General features: G+C 39.5%; 1 protein-coding gene across 1 annotated transcript; it reads right to left on the reverse strand.

The window, feature by feature from the left end:
* Nucleotides 1-408: 408 nt before the first annotated feature.
* On the reverse strand, nucleotides 409-21,218 carry timp2a (TIMP metallopeptidase inhibitor 2a). The gene is made up of 5 exons (XM_060939993.1): nucleotides 20,812-21,218; nucleotides 5,774-5,874; nucleotides 5,567-5,675; nucleotides 3,208-3,332; nucleotides 409-2,923 (listed from the first exon to the last, which is right to left on the reverse strand). The coding sequence occupies exons 1-5, from the start codon at nucleotides 20,936-20,938 to the stop codon at nucleotides 2,726-2,728; spliced, it is 660 nt and encodes a 219-aa protein (XP_060795976.1). The 5' UTR covers nucleotides 20,939-21,218; the 3' UTR covers nucleotides 409-2,725.
* Nucleotides 21,219-21,538: the final 320 nt, after the last annotated feature.

The following is a 21,538-nucleotide window of genomic DNA, read 5'->3' on the forward strand; positions in this document are numbered from 1 at the left end:
CACTAGAGGGAAGTGTTTCATTTCCAGTCATGTTGATAGGTGATGGGCTTCTGCTGTTGTCGAGAATGAAAAGAAAATAGCTTTTAAAGCAAACCTTCACACCACGGAGGAACGCCTTGAAAATAATGTGGAAATCTGTTTCTGGTAGGAAACATGAGAGCTGCTATTAGACCAGTATTTGCGTTGTGCTTCTGGATGTTTGAGGTTGGGAAGAGCTGGTTTAGGGGATCAGAGGGTGGGACTCTGGTGTGTACTTTGTATTGGTTAAGAGTAAGCTACAGACTTCATGCTGCTCTGGCCTGTTTACTATCTGTAATAAAGCTGACATGCAGACATCAGACATCAGCAAAGTTCTCACACATTTCTAGCCAAAAACGTATGACTAACTGAAGAATCTGCCAGACAGCCTAATGATCAACAGTTTTATTTCTGATAATACTGTAAATTTGCCCAACAAGTGAACATCCACATAGGAAATTACACAAAGCATCAAAGACATGCATAGTCTGGTTCTCATCATACAACTGCTCTCTCATGTGGTTAACACATAAGAGGTCCTGCGTTACTGTACTTTCAGCAAATCTTTAAAGAAAAAGACAAAGGCTGGTAAAAAAAATCAAAATAAAGCTAGTGACAGTAAAATGTAGAAACATGGCAACAACAAACATTTAAATTATGCTGTTTATATTTCATTACATTTAATACAAAGCTGTAATGTAGATATAGCATGATGCATATTAAACACTACCAACACTAACCTTACATTAGATTCCTGTAAGTATTTATAGATGGTCAAGCATGTTCATGGCAAGATATATAAAAAGGTCAAAAGAAAAACCATTAGGTGATAAAGCTTTTTAATTTAAAGCACAGCTTCTGTAACAGCACTGTAAGTTGTTTAGCAAATTATGTTTCAACATTGTCAGCCTTATTAAAGAAAAGAAAAAAAAATGTAGCTTGCCAAACTAGAATAGACATCAATTTGAGCAACAGCCCTCTAAAAGCTTGCTTGTGTTTGGCAGACCATCATTATGTTAATCTTGTACAGCTTTAATACCTTTAAACAAATACACAAAATAGCAATAGCATTAAAGCGTCAATCATCCCAACCCACTGAAAAAAAAAGAAAAGAAAATGATTGTTCTTTTCTATTCCACAATGGCCTGCTCTCCCTCCCTCCTTCTGTCTCAGTCTCTCATTGTGCTCTGGTTCTTCACCCTGTCAAAACGCCTAGCAACTACTACCCTCACACCTTGCTCTGTCTGTCACATGACTTAACAGTGCCCAATCAGGGAATGGTTACAAAAAACATAATTCACGGTGCCTTCCTCTCAAGACAACCAATAAACTGTGTTTATTGCTAACACAGAAGAAACCATCCTTCTCCCCAATGCAGAAGAAGTGCCTGTTATTCAAATGTTAATCAAATCAGTCTGATAACTGAAGGGCAAAACTGGGGTGTACCCATTACCATGGCAACTAGTCTTGCGTAGCTGTACTTCATTAAATGTTCTAGTGGCACATCAACTAACATACAGTATGCAGAGACCCTGATGGCACATGATAGTCCAAGGCTAGAAAATTCTTATCAAGCATTTGTTAATGAAACCTCAGTATCTTATGTCCCACATGAACACCACAAAGTCATTTGCAAATAAGCATAAAAAAGGCATTAAATGGCATTCTATAGACAGCGAGAAGACTTACAAAACCTGAAAAGAGGCTTCAGTTCTGTAGCGGTTCCTACGAAGTGCAATAAAAAGTTCAATAAGGATCAAGAGTGATTTCAGAGAAATTATTTGTAAAAAGGCAGATATCTAACATTATAAAAATAGCACAGACAAAATATTGCAAAGGAAAGAATGTTAAAGGGAGATAGAGGTATAGACAGAATCAGTTAATATCCAACAAGTAAATAACAGAAATGAAAACACCATGTAAGCTGACTTCTTACTGTTACACAATACCATATATCAAATCAGAAAGAAACTAATAATATTGTGACAAGTAGTGTCAACTGATTATATGGTATTGCATTATCAGTCCTTTATTTTCCCTAACAGGGATGCTTGGATTTTGTGGTTAAAAGCAAACACAATACAGGTAGGATTTCTGAGAAACAACTTGTCCCCTTGCACAAACATTCTTAAATTTAGTCAGCAGCAAACTATAAGCTTCTTTGTCCCTCACAAATCAATGCAGAATGACTTTAGTCTCAAATTTTCTAACAACCCATGCATGCCCATTTCAATGCTTTTCATTTGATCTCAGTCAAATGTTTTAACTCTCTGGGAAGTCCTGCCTCACCAAGTATTTGACTCGACCAATTAGCATAGTTTTGGGAAACTACATTTGCAAGAGTAACGCTTGAAAACTCTGTATTTGTGGAGGGAAACCCCCCCAAGAAATTAAAAGTGTGAAATGAGCTGTGAGTCTGCACAAGTTTGCAGACTGAAAGGCCATTTCGGTCATTTAAAGCAAAACAACCCTTAAGCGCTTTTGGGGCAGAAAGTATTCATATATTAGCGTTATCCATCATGTAATGGTGATGACACAGAGTACAAGCTTTTTGAGCAGTTGCACTGACCTACATTCTGATATCTAATTAAACTGTAAATCTAATCTAAACTTTGTTTGGTGCAGTTTTTGTTTGTTCTGACTTATGTAACATCTTTAATACAGGTTATTTTAAAGACTGCATTGTATAGAAATGTACATGCATTTATTATGGGTCCTCGTTGTCCAGGAACTCCTTCTTTGGTGGAGCACTTCCACGGTACCAAGCACACGAACCATCTCCTCTCTTGATGCAGGAGTAGTGTTCAGACTGGCGTCCATGAATGAGCTTCTCCGTCACCCAGTCCGTCCACAAGCACTCCTCAGGGCTGCTGATCTCACAGGGGAAGGCTGCACAACGGGTGATCTGGTCACAGCAAAAATAAACAGTCAGGTTAACCATAATGAAAGACAATTGTGTGCTATTTAGGGCACATCATCATCATCATCTTGTTTAAGAATATCTGAGTTTACTACTCCCGGTTACATTTCTCTTTGTTTAGTATTGAACAATCCCAAACCATGCAATCTGAAATGTATCATGATTATGAAGCACATAATTGTTGATAATGCGAAAACCTGTGACAAGTTTGAACCCTTCTGAAGTATAAAGATTTTCCATGTGTCAGACAGAGCTGTTATGTTGATCACCTTGCAGTCACAGCCCATCTGGTAACGCTGGCTCAGACTCTTCTTCTGGGTGGCACTTGTGGACTCCCAGGGCATGATGAGATCACACAAAGTCACATGCATCTTCCCATTGCCATCTGCCTTTCCTGGAAAAATGCACGTCAGACAAAACAATATGTGGACATAGCAAGTACCAGCTGTAAAAATAGACATAACAACTGTCCCTAAGAGTGCACAGTAAACAAAGATAAAACCTTATTTAATTTAGAATAAAAACTGTACCATTTTAGAGTCAGCTATCCTATATTATGTAGTCCAAGTCTACTAATACTCAAGTTAAAATTCTGACTGGATGCAAAATTATTAATTATGGGACACAAAAGGAAAAGGGGGGAAAAAAGCCTATGTGCTAGAGCTACACGTTCTGATAACTGGTCGGCAGCAAACTGTAAACTTGCTTGTTCCTCAGATATCAGTGTGAGGTACACTGGCCTGTAAAATTTTCATTTTGCATTGTTGAATTCTCAAATCTGATTAGTTAAAAGGTGTTGCTTGATTTTCTACAGCAGAAGCTCTGACAGTAGTTTGGCTATAATGTAAATCACAGGTTTATATTAATTTGCTCATTCTAATATTATTGTTTCTATATTAACAGCTTACAGGGACTTGTATGGCAGATGCTCCACATAATCTAAACTTAATATACAGAGAAGCTTTCTAAAGAGATGTTTATTTAACGTTTACAGAAGGAGTCTACAGTGTTGACACTTTGTAACGAAGATAAAGTCACTCCAGGACGGTCTCCAGGGTGGAGGAATTTGAGAGGAATGGAGGACACATAAACAAGATTATGTTGATAGATAGACAGATAGATAGACAGACAGACAGACAGACAGACAGACAGACAGACCGACCAGTAGATAAAAAGAGAATTGTGTGGAAGGAGGCCTGTTATTACTGGTGTACAGCTGACAAACTTATGAGTACAGCCAAAAGGTAAAATGTCAACATGTTTTCCGTACCAGTTACTCATTTCATCAGTTGTTCAATACGCATAAATGACAAAGTATTTGATCAATGCCTGAGAACAAGGCTTAAAAAAAAAGCTATAAGAAAAGTTCATGGCATCATTGAATTATGCTATTAATTGATTAAAATATGACTAGCTATGGCGGCACGGTGGTGTAGTGGTTAGCGTTGTCGCCTCACAGCAAGAAGGTCCGTGTTCGAGCCCCGTGGCCGGCGATGGCCTTTCTGTGTGGAGTTTGCATGTTCTCCCCGTGTCCGCGTGGGTTTCCTCCGGGTGCTCCGGTTTCCCCCACAGTCCAAAGACATGCAGGTTAGGTTAACTGGTGACTCTAAATTGACCGTAGGTGTGAATGTGAGTGTGAATGGTTGTCTGTGTCTATGTGTCAGCCCTGTGATGACCTGGCAACTTGTCCAGGGTGTACCCCGCCTTTCGCCCGTAGTCAGCTGGGATAGGCTCCAGCTTGCTTGCGACCCTGTAGAACAGGATAAAGCGGCTAGGGATAATGAGATGAGATGAGATGACTAGCTATCTTAGAATTTAACGACAAATTGTTAGCCCATATTAGTGTATACACATTAGGCACAAGTATATATACAGCTACCTACTATATGGGTGTCCCGCTCACTGCCCTCGGCCTGTGTGTTTGAATAATAGAGGATCAGTCAGTAAGACCAAAAGCTCCATCTTGGCTACCCAACAAAAATCGGGATTTTCAGAACCCCTCTGTTGAAATGTAAGATTCATGAAATCATCTATTAAGCCAAATATCAGCTGATCAGAAATGAAACATGCTCTTTCCTTGTGTACCATGACTTCTACATTTTCTTCATATAGCTTTTTCCCCCTACATGCTGTATTTGCACATTAAGTATGGTATGCTTTGAAATCACAACCTCAGCAGTTGCTGTCAGCTACAAGCCCAGTTTCTCTCATTATGGTACCCCCTCCTTCCTTAAACCTTCAGCTTTACAAGGCAATTGCTACCTTGTGCAGCCCTCTGCCTCGTCCACTCTGTAATTTGGGCTATGCTGAATCAGTCTGAAATGGAGAAACCAGAAGATGTCTGTCTTCATACTTTCATGACCTTTCATTTTCTCTGCTATTTGATCAGCAGCTCATTCAGTTCACAGATGAGAGCAATCAAATCCAAATATAAATCTAATATTGTATATCATTCAGCCAGTTGCTGCCACTTTTAACCACCAAACACAAGTTCTGGATGTCCCACAGTGCTCTGCTGCCACTCAGGGACTAATAGCACCCTGTGGTTTGGGTTTCTCGTTAAACATCCTGAAATGATATACTCGCCTTCACAAAACACTGCACACCACTGAATTTCACACACTCTACCTGAGATGAGGTACTCTTTCTTTCCATTGGTGTCCATGGTTACCCCACACACAGCTGAGGAAGGTGCAGTAAAGATCACTTCAATGGGTTGGTCTGGTCCTTTGAACATCTGGAAGGAAAAAAGAAAAAAAATGTAAACAGGTTTATGAATTAAGATAAATATTTGTGTACCCTTAAGAATCTGACAAACCATTGTTCTCTCCTTACCTTAATCTGCTTGATGTCATACTGGATCCTCTTGATAGGGTTGCCATAAATATCGTTCCCAGCACTGACCTCTTTTCCTCCTACCACCTTTGCTCTGATTACTGTAACAGGAAAAAGGCAAATTATTAACTTAGCTAAAACCCTACTATTAATATCCTGATTCCCATATTTATAGGGATGAATTTGTGAATGTGTATCTGCATGATGCCATTCAGAGCGTATCTCGCCTCACACCCAGTTTTCCCCCCAGAGGCTCAGGATCCAATGTGATCCTGATCAGGATAAAGCAGTTATTGAAGATGAATGAATGAATGATTAATTAATACATTTACACCTGCCTAATATGACTATTTAAATAAAAAGCACATGTGTGACCACAAAGTGTTATTTTAGGTTGGTCATATAATCACAGCGCACATGACTCTTTTTGTCTCTTGGCTTTCTGTAAGGGAGTTGCCATCTCGCTGAGGCCTTGCCTAAACAGCAGTGACTGATTTCTCTCACAAAGAGTCATGCCCCCATCCCAAATCCCATTTCCTGCAAGCTGAGTGTTTGCAGCTGCCCTGCTGTCTTAAGCTCTCTTTGTCAGATCAGCCAACATGTGGGAGAGAAGCCTGCACACGAGGAGCTGACACATGGCAACCTTCCGCTGACTCCTCAGTTCTTTTGCTTTTTATATCTCTCTCTTTATTTTTTCTAAGTCTCCTTCATAGTTGTCAGAAAGCTGTTTGTAGAAGTATGGAATAGTAGCATATTGTTACAGTCAAGCAACTAAAGGTTCCCAGTACCACCCTCTGTAACATCAACACATTCAGGTTGATGTATAAGGAAGCCTGTGAACAACAGTGATGAGAACACAGGACTCACACGAATATAAACAATAACGCAACTCCTTATATTAGACACATGCACCTACACACACTCTTTTAAACTTGGAGTACGTGTGTGCGCGCGCGTGTGTGAGTTTGTATGTGTCAGGGTAATGTTTGATTTTGTGGCTTTGACAGTTTTAAATGCGAATAACAAAAAGCATACTACCTTTTTTAGAGTGCAATGCTTAATATTTTGTTTAATGTGGTCAAGCAAGTAATTTCTGAAATCAGAAGATAGGGTTTTTGTTGGGTAATAACCTGTGTTGGTTAAATATTGATGATCAGCAACCTCTCTCACACATACACACAAAAGTGACAATCTTTTCAAAAAGAAAGCCAAACCTCAAGTAGACAAATACCTACTGATTGTTCATCTGTAGCTTTGACCAGAATGCCAAAAACAGCATTACCAGCAGTGAAAAAAAAATTGCTCTATATAAGAGTGTTTGAAACAAAAGTTTTAGAAAAAAGTGGCAACCCAGGATAGGAATCAAGGTGCTAATCATACATATGCAATTCTGTATTTATTTGGACACATGCTATGGTTTTTGGTGAATGCTTTCACTGGAAAATAGGTGATACATAAGAGGACAATATAACCAACAACAGAGGACTTCCTGGTTAAATTCCTCTGGATAAAGTGAACCACCTGCATTAACGTCCTAATGACTGTTTGCCCAAATTACAGGCCTCTTCCAGTCTTACAGTACCAGTCAAAGGTTTGGACACACCTAATTCATTGATTTTTCTTTATTTTTATTAATTAAAAGACACTTCATGTCTTAAAGTAATGATGGATGCTGTTTTTTTTTTTTTACTTTGTTGAGCGGTTCTTGACATAATATGGATTACTACAGTTGTGGAAAAGGGCTATTTACTGTGTTTTTATTATTTACTGTTTACTATTTGATCTCAAATGCATTAAGAAGGCAAGAAATTGCACTAATTACCTTTTGACAAGGCATACCTGTTAATTGAAATGCATTCCTGGTGACTACCTCATGAATCTGGTTAAGATAATGCCAGTAGTATGCAGAGTGTCAAGGAAAACTGAGGCTACTTTGAAGAATCTTAAATACAGTAAATCCTCTAATACTGGCCTGTATTCCATTACTGGCCGGGACTCTATATTGGCCGGTCTCGCTGTCGGAGGAGGTAAATAATGGCCGGACTCTAATACAGGCCGGGGCTATAACCAATGATGTTTCTGAGATCATAGTGGCCTTACACAATCGTTCCGATCTGAAAGACAATTGTGATCAGTGGCGCCGCCAGGCGTATGGCCGTACGCACTAGGCGTACCTTGGGGAGAGATATATCTCATCTCATCTCATTATCTCTAGCCGCTTTATCCTTCTACAGGGTCGCAGGCAAGCTGGAGCCTATCCCAGCTGACTACGGGCGAAAGGCGGGGTACAACCTGGACAAGTCGCCAGGTCATCACAGGGCTGACACATAGACACAGACAACCATTCACACTCACATTTACACCTACGGTCAATTTAGAGTCACCAGTTAACCTAACCTGCATGTCTTTGGACTGTGGGGGAAACCGGAGCACCCGGAGGAAACCCACGCGGACACGGGGAGAACATGCAAACTCCGCACAGAAAGGCCCTCGCCGGCCCCGGGGCTCGAACCCAGGACCTTCTTGCTGTGAGGCGACAGCGCTAACCACTACACCACCGTGCCGCCTGGGAGAGAGAGATATATATATTTTTTAATTATAATTGTTACCTGAATGCTTTGGCAATGCAACATAATTTGAGAGAGAGAGAGAGAGACGTGTGTGTGCCGGCGCATTTGTGTGCTTCAGGAGTGGGCGGGGTGTGCGTGACCAAGAAAGCTCATTGGTCAATGCAGATATACTTTTCTTGCACCACTGAGATTCTCTCCAGTTTTGAGAAACGGAGACAGACAATCGTCAGTAGTCAGAGCTTGTGCGAGAATTTATTGAGAAGCGAGTCAAAAATGAGTAAACGAACCCTGAAACAAACGAGCTTGTTTCAGACTTTTACGAAAAAGTCCAAAAGCAGTGATCCAGGGGTGTCATCTGCTTGCCAGTCCTCTCCAGTATCAGCCAGTAACACGGCACCGGCAGCTTCCACTCCTCCGCAACCGAGCAGCAGTGCGCTGCAGCTGGATGCTAGCTCAGTTCCTTTGAGGGAATTGCCTTCATCTACCTCCGAGTTTGAAACTAGCCATACATCCAGTGAATTTCATATAAAAACACCTACATCTCCCCATGTCCCTTACGATCAGAAGTAGATGGTTGCTCCACCTTGCTGACAAATGAGCCATCAGATAGCTTTACTAATGAGCCCCGAGTCAGCCCGCTATCACTGACATCAGATTTATCAGACATAGGTAAACTTCAACCAGATGCCTTAAAATGTGCACCGGACTCTGTAAAGCTCAATGTCCTACAGAACCGCTTCAAACCAGACAGAGGGTGGGTGGCTCCTTCTACTCTTGATTTTCGGTAAACTCAGAAAAATACCCGAGGAGTTTTTCAGCGAGTCTGTGTACCCCACGTTGCGCTACAGTGCGTGTCAGAGTCGTGCGTGCGGTAGTGCTGAGCAAGTTCACTAGATTCTAATCGAGGCTATAAAGAGTTTATTGTTTATTGTCGTGTGTAGTTCACATATGTTGTTCAAATATCAGCCTGTGTTCATGGAAGGCTATTGTTCAATTTCAAGTTAAAGTTCTATCGTTGTTTTGTGTATAAGCCTATAGATCGACTCTTCATAGAAACTGCAGCACGCAAGCGTTTTTTTTTTTTTGGGGGGGGGGGGGGGGGGGGGGGGGGGGGGGGATTACACCGCTAGTGCGTACCTTACAGGTCAACCCTGCAGGCGCCCCAAAGTCGGTCTGGCCAAGATTGCAGCCTGTGTTGTCTTTTTTTTTTTTCGTATTGCCGTGCAGAAAAATTGCAGCTGCTGGAAAGGATGTCTGAATTACCGGTATTTGTTGATAATGTTCTGTATACCGTTATGGTAACTGTACTTTTTCAATAAATGAACCTATTTTATAGGTTCAAATAGACACAAAATCTCGTTTTTATTCATTCCACTGGTAGTCTGTTTTGCTCAAATAGAAATAGAGGCCTGCCTCTAATTCTGGCCTCCTTCCAATAATGGCCTGGACCAAGATGCACTTGAGTGAAATAAAGGCCCCGGCCTATATTAGAGGATTTACGGTATGAAACATTTTAAAAACACCTTTTTTTAAACCACATAATTCTATACATGTTATTTCATAGTTTGATGTCTTCAGTATTGTTCTACAATGTAAAAAATAGTCAAAATATAGAAAAGATGAGTAGGCGTCCAAAATTTTGATTGGTACTGTTATATATTATAAATAACAAAACAACCCAGATCAGCAGAGGAGTTGACAAAGTTTTAAGACATCAACTGAGCTACTGCTGAATTCTGGGGTTGTCTCCTCCTCAGCATCAGTGTTTGCCAGCTGCAAAGATTTGCCATGTGTTTTGGCAGTACAGTTTGTTTTAATAGAGGGATATTCAAGAACACAGTCAACTACTAACTCAGAGAAATACAAAGAAGGAACACAGATTGGTGGGGTATGTTAGATTGTAGACTGTCTACAGTATATTACATAAAGAGATGGAAGACATAAAGGTCATTTGAGAAGTGACAAGGACAAGGATAATGACAATGAGGGGGGAATACAGAGGTGGAAGAGCAATGGAGGGAGTAGAATGGAAGAACGACTCCATGGTGTGCAACAGCTGCTGTTTTTTGAAGGTATTTGCTCACCATGGAAAATATGAGACCATGGATATAGCATGCAGAGACAAAATAACCCGGTGAAAAAAAATCTCTCTTTCACTCACTCACACACAGACATCATTCCACAATAATGGATTCATTTTATGGGCTGGAAAAGACACAAATATGAAGGGATCATGGCTCTTTAAATTGAACAAAAAGTTCCCTCCAAGTGACTTTTTTTGTGTGTGCAGGTCAACACTTTGTGACTAGCAACTTGGACTATGCTACATGCTAATAGTACAGGTTGTACATAGGAAACTGCTACCAATTTAAGGCTCAGTATGAACTGTTTTTGCACTAGTGAGTCATTAATTTGGATTAACTAGCCGAAAGAGTTATAGACTGTTTTACACCCACATGTCTAAACATAGGGACTACTAGGCTTGTAAGTGGGCAAAACGCCTACTGCAATGACAAAGCAAATAAATAAATAAATAAATAAAATAAAGCCAGTGCAAAATGCCCCAGCAGATGCAAGTTACGAGTTTTAAATGACAAGGCCTTTGTATTAGATCTTCACAATATCAGGACCATGCTATGACTGACACTGTGACCACATTTTTTCATTTCCTAGTGAGATCTGCCCCATCTGATGTTACAACCATCACCTCCAGTACACGATCTCTCCTTTGACTGACCCATATTCCTGCTTTCTGATAATCATGTTAAAACCCACATCCTTTTACATATGCACATATCATAATCACAGTGTCATAGTTTCCATGAAAGCATACCCACCATGAGGACTAGCCACATCCTGAGGTTGTTCCATTGCATAGCTTTTAGCAATCATGACAAGTTTTGGGCCCCAAATGGCTCTATCCACTCCTACCTTTATGTCCACCTCTCTAAGACACCAAAAAAAAGTCACTTGGCAATAATGCATAGGCCAATTAAATAGCATCGTCTTAGCATGACTCTGAATGGCATGTTGTGGGTAAAGCTTGGATCAAGGCAAATTCATAAATAATTGCTAGTCATTATGTACAGTAGATATGCCAGTACAACAGATACTGGAATTTTGTTTCTAAAATTTAGCCACAAGAACAACTTGGCAAACACGAGAAAAAATGGATGGTGCTAGACCCAGATATAACATTTAAGTTTATGCACTAACTAGTCACAAGGCTGAGCATCTTCTGCTCAATCTCCATCTTACTGAGACTCTTGAATTCAAGCATTCATGCATCATGACACAACAAAGCACAGTAATTCAATCTCTCCTCAGCACTGTGTACTTGCCCTTTTCACAGTGTGAATTCTTGTTGGCTCAATGCCAGTCACAGCACTGGAGCCCTTACTTGTGGTTGGATCACTTATTGTCCCATAGATACTCAAGCTTAACTCACATTTAAATCCTTTAATACAAACCAAAGGCAGAATATACACTGACTGTGGGATCAGCCAGTTACCATTTGTACGAGCATATTTTTGAACACAATAGGGTTTGTTGAAAGGTTGATAGTAAAATGAATTTTAACTGCTAGTACTGACATGCGTCTTTTCTCTTTAGGTCTAAATCCAACTAGATCGGTTGTATTTAGATGACAGTTCAGTTTATGAATTGAATGAATGAATGAATTTATTTTTATTTCGAACATGTATAAAAAATGTATGTAACTATTTGTACATACAAAAGAAAGAAAACGAGAAATTAAAAAAATAAATAACATAAAGAGCTAAGACATTACAAAACACCGCACATTGTTCGAAAAAGGAGTGGGAAGAAGTACAATACTTTTTTAATTTCCCACCCCTTTTTAACTATCCCGAAATCCAAACTACATTAATACACCTATAAAAATATATACCATATATACACTTCATGAATATCTATATAAATATATAATTACAAGAATAAATATATACTACATACCATATATATACACTTCATAAATATCTCATCTCATCTCCTCTAGCCGCTTTATCCTTCTACAGGGTCGCAGGCAAGCTGGAGCCTATCCCAGCTGACTACGGGCGAGAGGCGGGGTACACCCTGGACAAGTCGCCAGGTCATCACAGGGCTGACACATGGACACAGACAACCATTCACACTCACATTCACACCTACTGTCAATTTAGAGTCACCAGTTAACCTAACCTGCATGTCTTTGGACTGTGGGGGAAACCGGAGCACCCGGAGGAAACCCACGCGGACACGGGGAGAACATGCAAACTCCACACAGAAAGGCCCTCGCCGGCCCCGGGGCTCGAACCCAGGACCTTCTTGCTGTGAGGCGACAGCGCTAACCACTACACCACCGTGCCGCCCCTTCATAAATATCTATATAAATATTTAATTACAAAAATAAATAAATATATACTACATACCATATATACACTTCATAAATATCTATATAAATATATAACTACAAAAATATATATATACTATATACCACATATACACTTCATAAATATCTATATAAATATATAATTACAAAAATAAATGTCTACTACATACCTATCCCTGTAAATATAAATATATAAACTATCCCTATAAATAAATATATACCATATATACCATATACTAAGTTAGTTCTAATATAACAATCAACCCTATTCTATTTATCCCTCATCATCCTCTGTTAACATACTTCCTCTTCTATATACTTGTTTAAAAATATTTTTTGTACCTTTTTTTAAACAGATTTATATTTGCACTTTGTTTTATTTCTGTCTCCAGTCTGTTCCATAAAGTCACCCCACAGCTCAATACGCACATGTTTTTCATATTTGTTCGAACCTTTGGTTTTTTAAAATTTAGGTCTCCCTTTAGATTATATCCCCCCTCTCTCTCACTAAACATTCCTTGTATATTTTTTGGCAATAGATTATTTCTCACTTTGTACATTATTTGTGCTGTTCTGAATTTGACCTAAATTGAAATCTAAATGAATTAGATGATTAGTTCACTGCCTTTTAGTGTGATCACAGGTCAAAAGCGTGATTAATCTGAATGAAGCATGAATTGCCCTAAAATCTAGAAAACTAAAAGGGAATATTTTGTTGGCTTGCATGTTCAATAATAGATTGCTAATAAAATATTGCAATTTTTTTACGAACAATATTTGTGACTTGTCCTGCCCTTTAAGTGATTCTGTAAAATAAAATACACAAAAAATCCTTCAGTCTTTATACCATCAAAGCTGACTTTGTGAGTGAATCACTAGCATTGTTGTTTCAGCTGTCTTATCATTGTTAAAGCTGTCATCTTCTGCCAAAAATAAAAAAAAGTAAAGCTGTTTTAATTATAATATTTTGGTACCATCTTCACAAAAGGGGATGGTCTGACAGATCTGCTAAAATGTTTGATTATGTCTGGCTAGAGTAAAAAGAGCTGCAGGATGACTCACAGTGAGAAAGCAGCTAGATGGTTTCATTTGCATTGTCACTATGGCTCCTGAATAAAAATCTGCTGGTTAGACAAGCAGGTTTCTATGGCATTGGGGTTAACCACCATGGAAAATGACTAGACAGGACAACTGATGGCTGGAGACTGTCCATGACCAGCAAAAACAAGAAAAGAGGAGTAGCAAGGATGTGGAAAGACAGTAAGTTGAGTCAAGTTTTTTTTTTTGGACAAAGTCTAAGATCCCTTCCCCAGTATCTGCAACAGTACACAGAGAGGAAGACTGTCCATCTAGAGCATCATGTTTCCCATCTACATCTTATATACAAGTTGGGATAAGTTGAGATGTTTTATATATCATCCCAACTTTTTTTGGAATCGGGGACGCTGTGTAAAATGTAAATAAAAACAGATTGCAATGATTTGCAAATCCTTTTTGAACTATATTCAACTAAATACAATATAAAAGACAAGATATTTAATTTTAACTTATTTGTAAATATACACTCATTCTGAATTTGATGCCTGAAACACATTCCAAAAAAGTTTGGACGGGCATGTTTACCACCAAGTTCCATCACCTTTCCTTTTAACAACACTCAGTAAGTGTTTGGGAACTGAGGACACCAATTGTTGACGTTTTGAAAGTGAAATTCTTTCCCATTCTTGCTTGATATACGACTTCAGTTGCTCAACAGTCTGGAGTCTCTGTTGTTGTATTTTGTGCTTCATAATGCACCACACATTTTCAATGGGAGGCAGGCAGGCCAGTTTAGCACCCGCACTCTTTCACTATGAAGCCACGTTGTTGTAACGTGCAGAATGTGGCTTGGCACTGTCTTGCCAAGCAGGGACATCCCTGAAAAAGAGGTCATCTGAATGACAGCATACAGTGCTCAGCATAAATGAGTACACCCCCTTTGAAAAGTAACATTTTAAACAATATCTCAATGAACACAAACAATTTCCAAAATGTTGACAAGACAAAGTTTAATATAACATCTGTTTAACTTATAACATGAAAGTAAGGTTAATAATATAACTTAGATTACACATTTTTTCAGTTTTACTCAAATTAGGGTGGTGCAAAAATGAGTACACCCCACAACAAAAACTACTACATCTAGTACTTTGTATGGCCTCCATGATTTTTAATGACAGCACCAAGTCTTCTAGGCATGGAATGAACAAGTTGGCGACATTTTGCAACATCAATCTTTTTCCATTCTTTAACAATGACCTCTTTTAGTGACTGGATGCTGGATGGAGAGTGATGCTCAACTTGTCTCTTCAGAATTTCCCATAGGTGTTCGATTGGGTTCAGATCAGGAGACATACTTGGCCACTGAATCACTTTCACCCTGTTCTTCTTTAGAAATCCAACAGTGGCCTTAGATGTGTGTTTAGTCATGTTGGAAAAGTGCACAACGGCCAAGGGCACGGAGTGATGGTAGCATCTTCTCTTTCAGTATAGAGCAATACATCTGTGAATTCATGATGCCATCAGTGAAAGGCAGCTCCCCGACACCAGCAGCACTCATGCAGCCCCACATAAGGACACTGCCACCACCAGGTTTCACTGTAGGCACCATGCATTTTTCTTTGTATTCCTCACCTTTGCGATGCCATACAGTTTTGAAGCCATCAGTTCCAAAAACATTTATCTTGGTCTCATCACTCCAGAGTATAGAGTCCCAGTAGTCTTCATCTTTGTCAGTATAGGCCCTGGCAAACTCTAGGCGGGCTTTTTTGTGCCTGGGCTTTAGGAGAGGCTTCTTTCGTGGACGGCATCCATGCATGCCATTCCTCTGCAGTGTACACTGTACTGTGTCACGGGAAATAGTCACCCCAGTTTGGCTTTCTACTTCTTTAGATAACTTGGTGAAGACTTGGTGCTGTCATTACACAAAAATGTGTAATCTAAGTTATATTATTAACCTTACTTTCATGTTATAAGTTAAACAGATGTTATATTAAACTTTGTCTTGTCAACATTTTGGAAATTGTTTGTGTTCATTGAGATATTGTTTAAAATGTTACTTTTCAAAGGGGGTGTACTCATTTACGCTGAGCACTGTATGTTGCTCCAAAACCTTTATGTACCTTTCAGTATTAATGACGCCCTCACAGGTATGCAAGTTACCCATACCATGGACACCAACACATCCCCATACCATCACAGATGCTGGCTTTTGAACTTTGTGCTGGGAACAATCTGGAAGGTCCTTTTCCTCTTTAGCCCAGAGGACACAACAGCCATGATACAAAAAGAATTCGAAATGTGGACTCGTCAGACCACAGTGCACTTTGTGTCACTATCTTAGATGAGCTTGTTTCTGGATGTTGTTGATGGCTTTTGCTTTGCATGGTAAATGCAGCAATTAACTGTGTTTACCAACAACAGTTTTCCAAACTGTTTCCAAGCCCATGTAGTAATATCTGTTGTACAATCATATCAGATTTTAATGGAATACTGCCTGATGGAGTAAAGGTCACGGGCATTCAATGTTCCTTTTTGGCCCACGCAGTTTTTCCACAAAGTGGTGAACCTCGCCCCATCCTTGCTTGTGAACGATCAAGTCTTTCTAATTACCAGTTAACCTGTTTGCCTGTAGAATGCTCCAAACAGGTGTTTTTTTGAGCATTCCACAACTTTCCCAGTCTTTTGCTGTCCCTGTCCAAACTTTTTTGGAATATGCTGCAGACAACAATATTCAGAATGAATGTATATTTACAAAAAACAATCAAGTTTATCAGTTTGAACATTAACTATCTTGCCTTTGTATTGTATTCAGTTGAATATAGGTTGGAAAGAATTTGCAAATCATTGCATTCTGTTTTTATTTAAGTTTTACACAGTGTCTGACTTTTTTTGGAATCGAGGTTGTACATACTCAAAAAAAAAAAAAAGTAGTGAAACTAACAAACAGATCCACAAAATCTGCAAGGGGTAAAACAGGTTTTCAGTTGTTTGCACAAAGTCACACAGTCTTGTGAATGTTTAGGAAGTTCATGTTCATCTGGTGCACACCACAACACCATGTCTAGCACACTGTGTTCAAGGAAATTCATTGCTTGTACAAAGCGACTGAAACCAGTGTGATTCCAATTGTAGAATGTAGACATAAACATTTCAGTATTTTCCATTTAATAATTAGCTGCTTCGTTGCCATTTTTCCATCTCCTATTGCCAGTCCTGATTAGATGTTTGGCATTGATCTACAAAAATGCTTAAAGTAAGATGGAGTGGTCAAAAAAAAAATCAACATTGGGCTTTTAGTTCTGTCTTTGCTACTTCACATCTTAAGACATTTAGAAGTAATCACAGTACATGGTTTACTGATGATAGAGTTAACAAAACTAAAAACACATTAAAAAAGGCAACCAATTATATTAGCAGTGACTCAGCAGAATATGCATTTCTGACTCAGAACATCTAGCATTTTAATTTGAATCTGTAGCATTGCTAAATACATATTTTTACTTGAGATGTGATTCAGCTGAATGATTAGTTACTTCTTGCCAAAGGGGAAGAGCCAGAATATGATTCAAACAACTTGCTAACTTGTTTAGACCTTGATCAGCAAAAATCAGTTTGCTTCAAAAACAGTGGTCATATGTGCCCTTCCAGTGTAAACAATAGGGCCAGGTAAACTACAATTTCTGACCAAATTCTGTAGAAAGGGGGCTTTTCTAATTTTGTCCATTTATTTATGTATGTAAGGAAAAGGTCAATGATGCCTAACAACAACTACATCACTGATAAAAAAAGTTATCAGTTCATGCAGAAATAATAACCTAGAGGTACAAGAGTGTATACTGCTCTCAATAAAACTTGGAATTAAAAAAAAAAAAAACACTAGTCACCATTTAGCCCCCTTGCCTGTTTTCTATGACACACTAACCATGAATTGTAAGGCAAATAATGGAACCCATTAAAATACATTGTTGTTTTTTAGTGGGTTTCATTTGAAGAAGAATCAAAAGTTAATAAGGCTGTAGTGGTTTGCAAGAGCGTTCTGACCGGTTACTCCACAGGGTTCATGAACACTGAGGTCAGACTGGCAGGAATATTGGCAACAAAACTGAATGACATCAGAAGGTAGATTAATGGGATATTAATGAGGCAAGCCTTTATACTCTTGTAAAATATGAAACCTAGCACTGCTGTTTGTTGCCTGCTGTCCAAAATCATGAAATTAGCAACCCTCATAGAAGAGGCCTTAAAGGTAACTGTTCACAAATAGTTGGAGGAAGAAAAAAAAAAAAACTCGCTATGTTGACCCAAAAACTCCAGGTTTAGTGCCAGTAAGCTGAGGCAAAGCTGGAGCAGAGAGAGAGAAGGCCATTCTCACCATTTGAAGAATGCCTTGCATATTTCTGAAAGCTCCTTGACTTTCATAGCTTTTTCCTCTCAGGCACATCCAAAACTGTCAGCCAGATGTCAGAAACTCTCAGACGATTCCACTTCCTTTAATAAGAGGGGTGTGGCACTAATCAAACTACACCAAATGAGCCCTATAAAAACACCATCTGAGAAAGCCTGGCTGTCTGCGTTTCCCTCATGTTATTTCACCAGTTCACAGCAAAGCTTGGATCCTGTTTCAGCTGCTTGTAGTATCAAGTCTCTGGACATACTGTCCCAATGAATTAAGCATGAGACTGGTGGGAAAGCCCCAGTGGGACATAAAACATTCCTGCAATTTTTCAGGCTTTATGAGCAGTACCTTTCAGCTCAGAAAACAGTCGTCAGCATCCAGAGAAAGAGGGAAAATGTGGGATTTGGGTACAAGACTACTCTACTTCATTTACCCCCCATCCCCCACTGCACTATAACACATACATTTATACATTAGCCTATGCCTTATGTGATTGCTTGTCATTCATGAAGACACATAGTTCTTGTTATTGCCCATATTGAGGCAATACTTAACAATAACATTACACATTTGTGACCAATGATGAATCGATAGCCTGCAACTAGACAGTATGAGTAAACAGACCAGCAGCATGCTGTGAATGTGTCATACTGTTTGGGTGCTGGTTTCAGGCTGCTATGCAAACTGAATCTTTTTCAGCTTCAACTGTGATGCTACTAACACAACAGACCCATAAACTAAACATGCAGTATCACCACCTGCATATCAGGTATTTATTTTAACAAATTCTCCGGAAAGAAAATTACATTAATCATATGCTAAATCCCATATACACAATTGAATAAGAGCAACATTCGTCAAGAGCAATATGAAGGTGTCATTGAGAACTGATGATACTTTTGATACTAGAGCTTTTTTTTTTAGGGAGGGAATGGGTAGAAATGACAAAGCCTATGAATAGAAAAGGACTTTCAGTTAATTTATTTTGGAGACATGTATTTTTACACTGTCCCATTTGCAGACCTCCAAAACATCATCTAGCCTTATGTGGGCTGCAGGCTCAGATATACGAGGAGTCAAAATAATGGCTGCCTGTATACAAGACTATTGAGGGTTGGTAACAAAGAAGAGTCGAGACAGCAGAGACCCATAATACCTGAAAATGTATTATAACCAAATAGCACATAAACCCTCCATATTCAACACATACAGTACCAAACCGGTGATAATTAAAACAAAGGACCTTATGAGTTACGAGTCTACTGGATTTACTGGGTAGTGCTTCTTGCTCCAAAGTTCTCTGCAAGTGTTTTCATAGGACTTGTCTGATAAGCCATCGGACTATAGGACTTTTTGAAATAAGAGTTGCAACTTTTCCTCCTACAGAGAACTGCTAGCTACACATGGTTAAAATGGCCCTTGTACAGTATACCTACTTACTTGTGCAATACTACCTGGGTAATACTGGTAATAATACCTGTGCAATACTTACACATGCAATACCACCTTTGTAATACACTTATGTTAACTATATATCAGCAAACCTGTTAATTTATGTAAATTTGTTAATTTTTTATCTCTAAATTTGTAGTTTATTTCTTTTATATATACACATATATATATATCCTTTTTTGTATACTTAGTACTTTTGCAGGGCGGCACGGTGGTGTAGTGGTTAGCGCTGTCGCCTCACAGCAAGAAGGTCCGGGTTCGAGCCCCGTGGCCGGCGAGGGCCTTTCTGTGCGGAGTTTGCATGTTCTCCCCGTGTCCGCGTGGGTTTCCTCCGGGTGCTCCGGTTTCTCCCACAGTCCAAAGACATGCAGGTTAGGTTAACTGGTGACTCTAAATTGACCGTAGGTGTGAATGTGAGTGTGAATGGTTGTCTGTGTCTATGTGTCAGCCCTGTGATGACCTGGCGACTTGTCCAGGGTGTACCCCGCCTTTCGCCCGTAGTCAGCTGGGATAGGCTCCAGCTTGCCTGCGACCCTGTAGAAGGATAAAGCGGCTAGAGATAATGAGATGAGATGAGATAATGAGAGAGAGTACTTTTGCACTACTTCACTGCCTTATCTTTTTCTCTTTATACATTTTGCTGCTGTAACAATGTAAATTTCCCCTTGTGGGATAATAAAAGGCTATCTTATCTTATCACCTTAAAACGTTATTCGGTTTGTCCTGGGGTAACCCATATAGGTTCTGTGTAGAACCCTGTAACAAATGCTATTCATTTAAGGAAACAGCCTTTAAAGAAAGCTACAACCAGCACCTTTCCAAAGAACCTTGGAGCAACTTGGTTTTCTTTCTTTCTAAGAATGAATGTGTATGATGAGCCAAGTTTTGATCAGAGCGCTTAAATACGTAATCAACCAGACTGCTTCAAAATGAACGAGAAGGTCATTTATTTCCTTTGTAAAAAGAGTGAATTTACTTGAACTTATTACTTGTGGTACATCCACAGTAATATGAAATATCGACTCAGTACCCAGTAAGAGTAAAGTCATCATCATGCACATACAAAACACCCAAGAGAAGACCTACTGCTTTCCGCATTGCCAGGAGTAACCATTGCTCTTAGCAGTGAGGTCCGTGTCAGGTCTTTTCCTTACATCCCCTCTCCATTTTCTCTTTCTATCCCACTTACCGATGTCGGAATTACAGAACGCCAGTTGAGGATGCACAGGGGAGCAGCTGCACGCTTCTGCTATTTCCTCCATCCGACAGAGGATCAGCAACACCACGGTGGCCAGCAGACCGCTCACACACGCCATCTCTTCGCTTATTACAGCTTTAATACAGCAACAAAACAAAAAACACAGACACACACGGAGCTGATGGCTGAATCGCCCGCCCTGATTCAGTCAATAACAATAACAAAAACAACAACAAAAAGTAGAGCGTCCAATGCGGCCGCGCTGCCGGTGATTTAAAGAAAGTCTGCAAGGAATTGGATTGGGTTAGTGATAATAAAACACACTTTGCTACACTGTAGCCTCTCTGTATCCCTTCACGGGTGTGTTTTACATTCTGGAGCACAGGATCATCACGCTTTTAGTCTGTCTGTGCCCCTCCTCCTCCTTTTCATATGACCAGAGGTGGGCGCTTTCAGCACACTGCTAGAGAAAGAGAGAGATTGGTCAGGAATAAACACTTTAGAATCAGTATATATATATATATATATATATATATATATATATATATATATATATATATATAAGGACTTTAGGTATCCATATCATGACTATATTCCTGTGTCCATCTGGTGCCCAGTTTGTGAGGCAGATATAATTTGCACCAGATCAACATTAACAGTGACGTAGGTGCTGGTATGAGTGTATCATGGGCAATAGCATGGCTGAGGGTTTTTAAAA

Source organism: Neoarius graeffei, chromosome 14 (assembly GCF_027579695.1).
Source record: "Neoarius graeffei isolate fNeoGra1 chromosome 14, fNeoGra1.pri, whole genome shotgun sequence".
NCBI classification, from domain to species: Eukaryota; Metazoa; Chordata; class Actinopteri; order Siluriformes; family Ariidae; genus Neoarius; species Neoarius graeffei.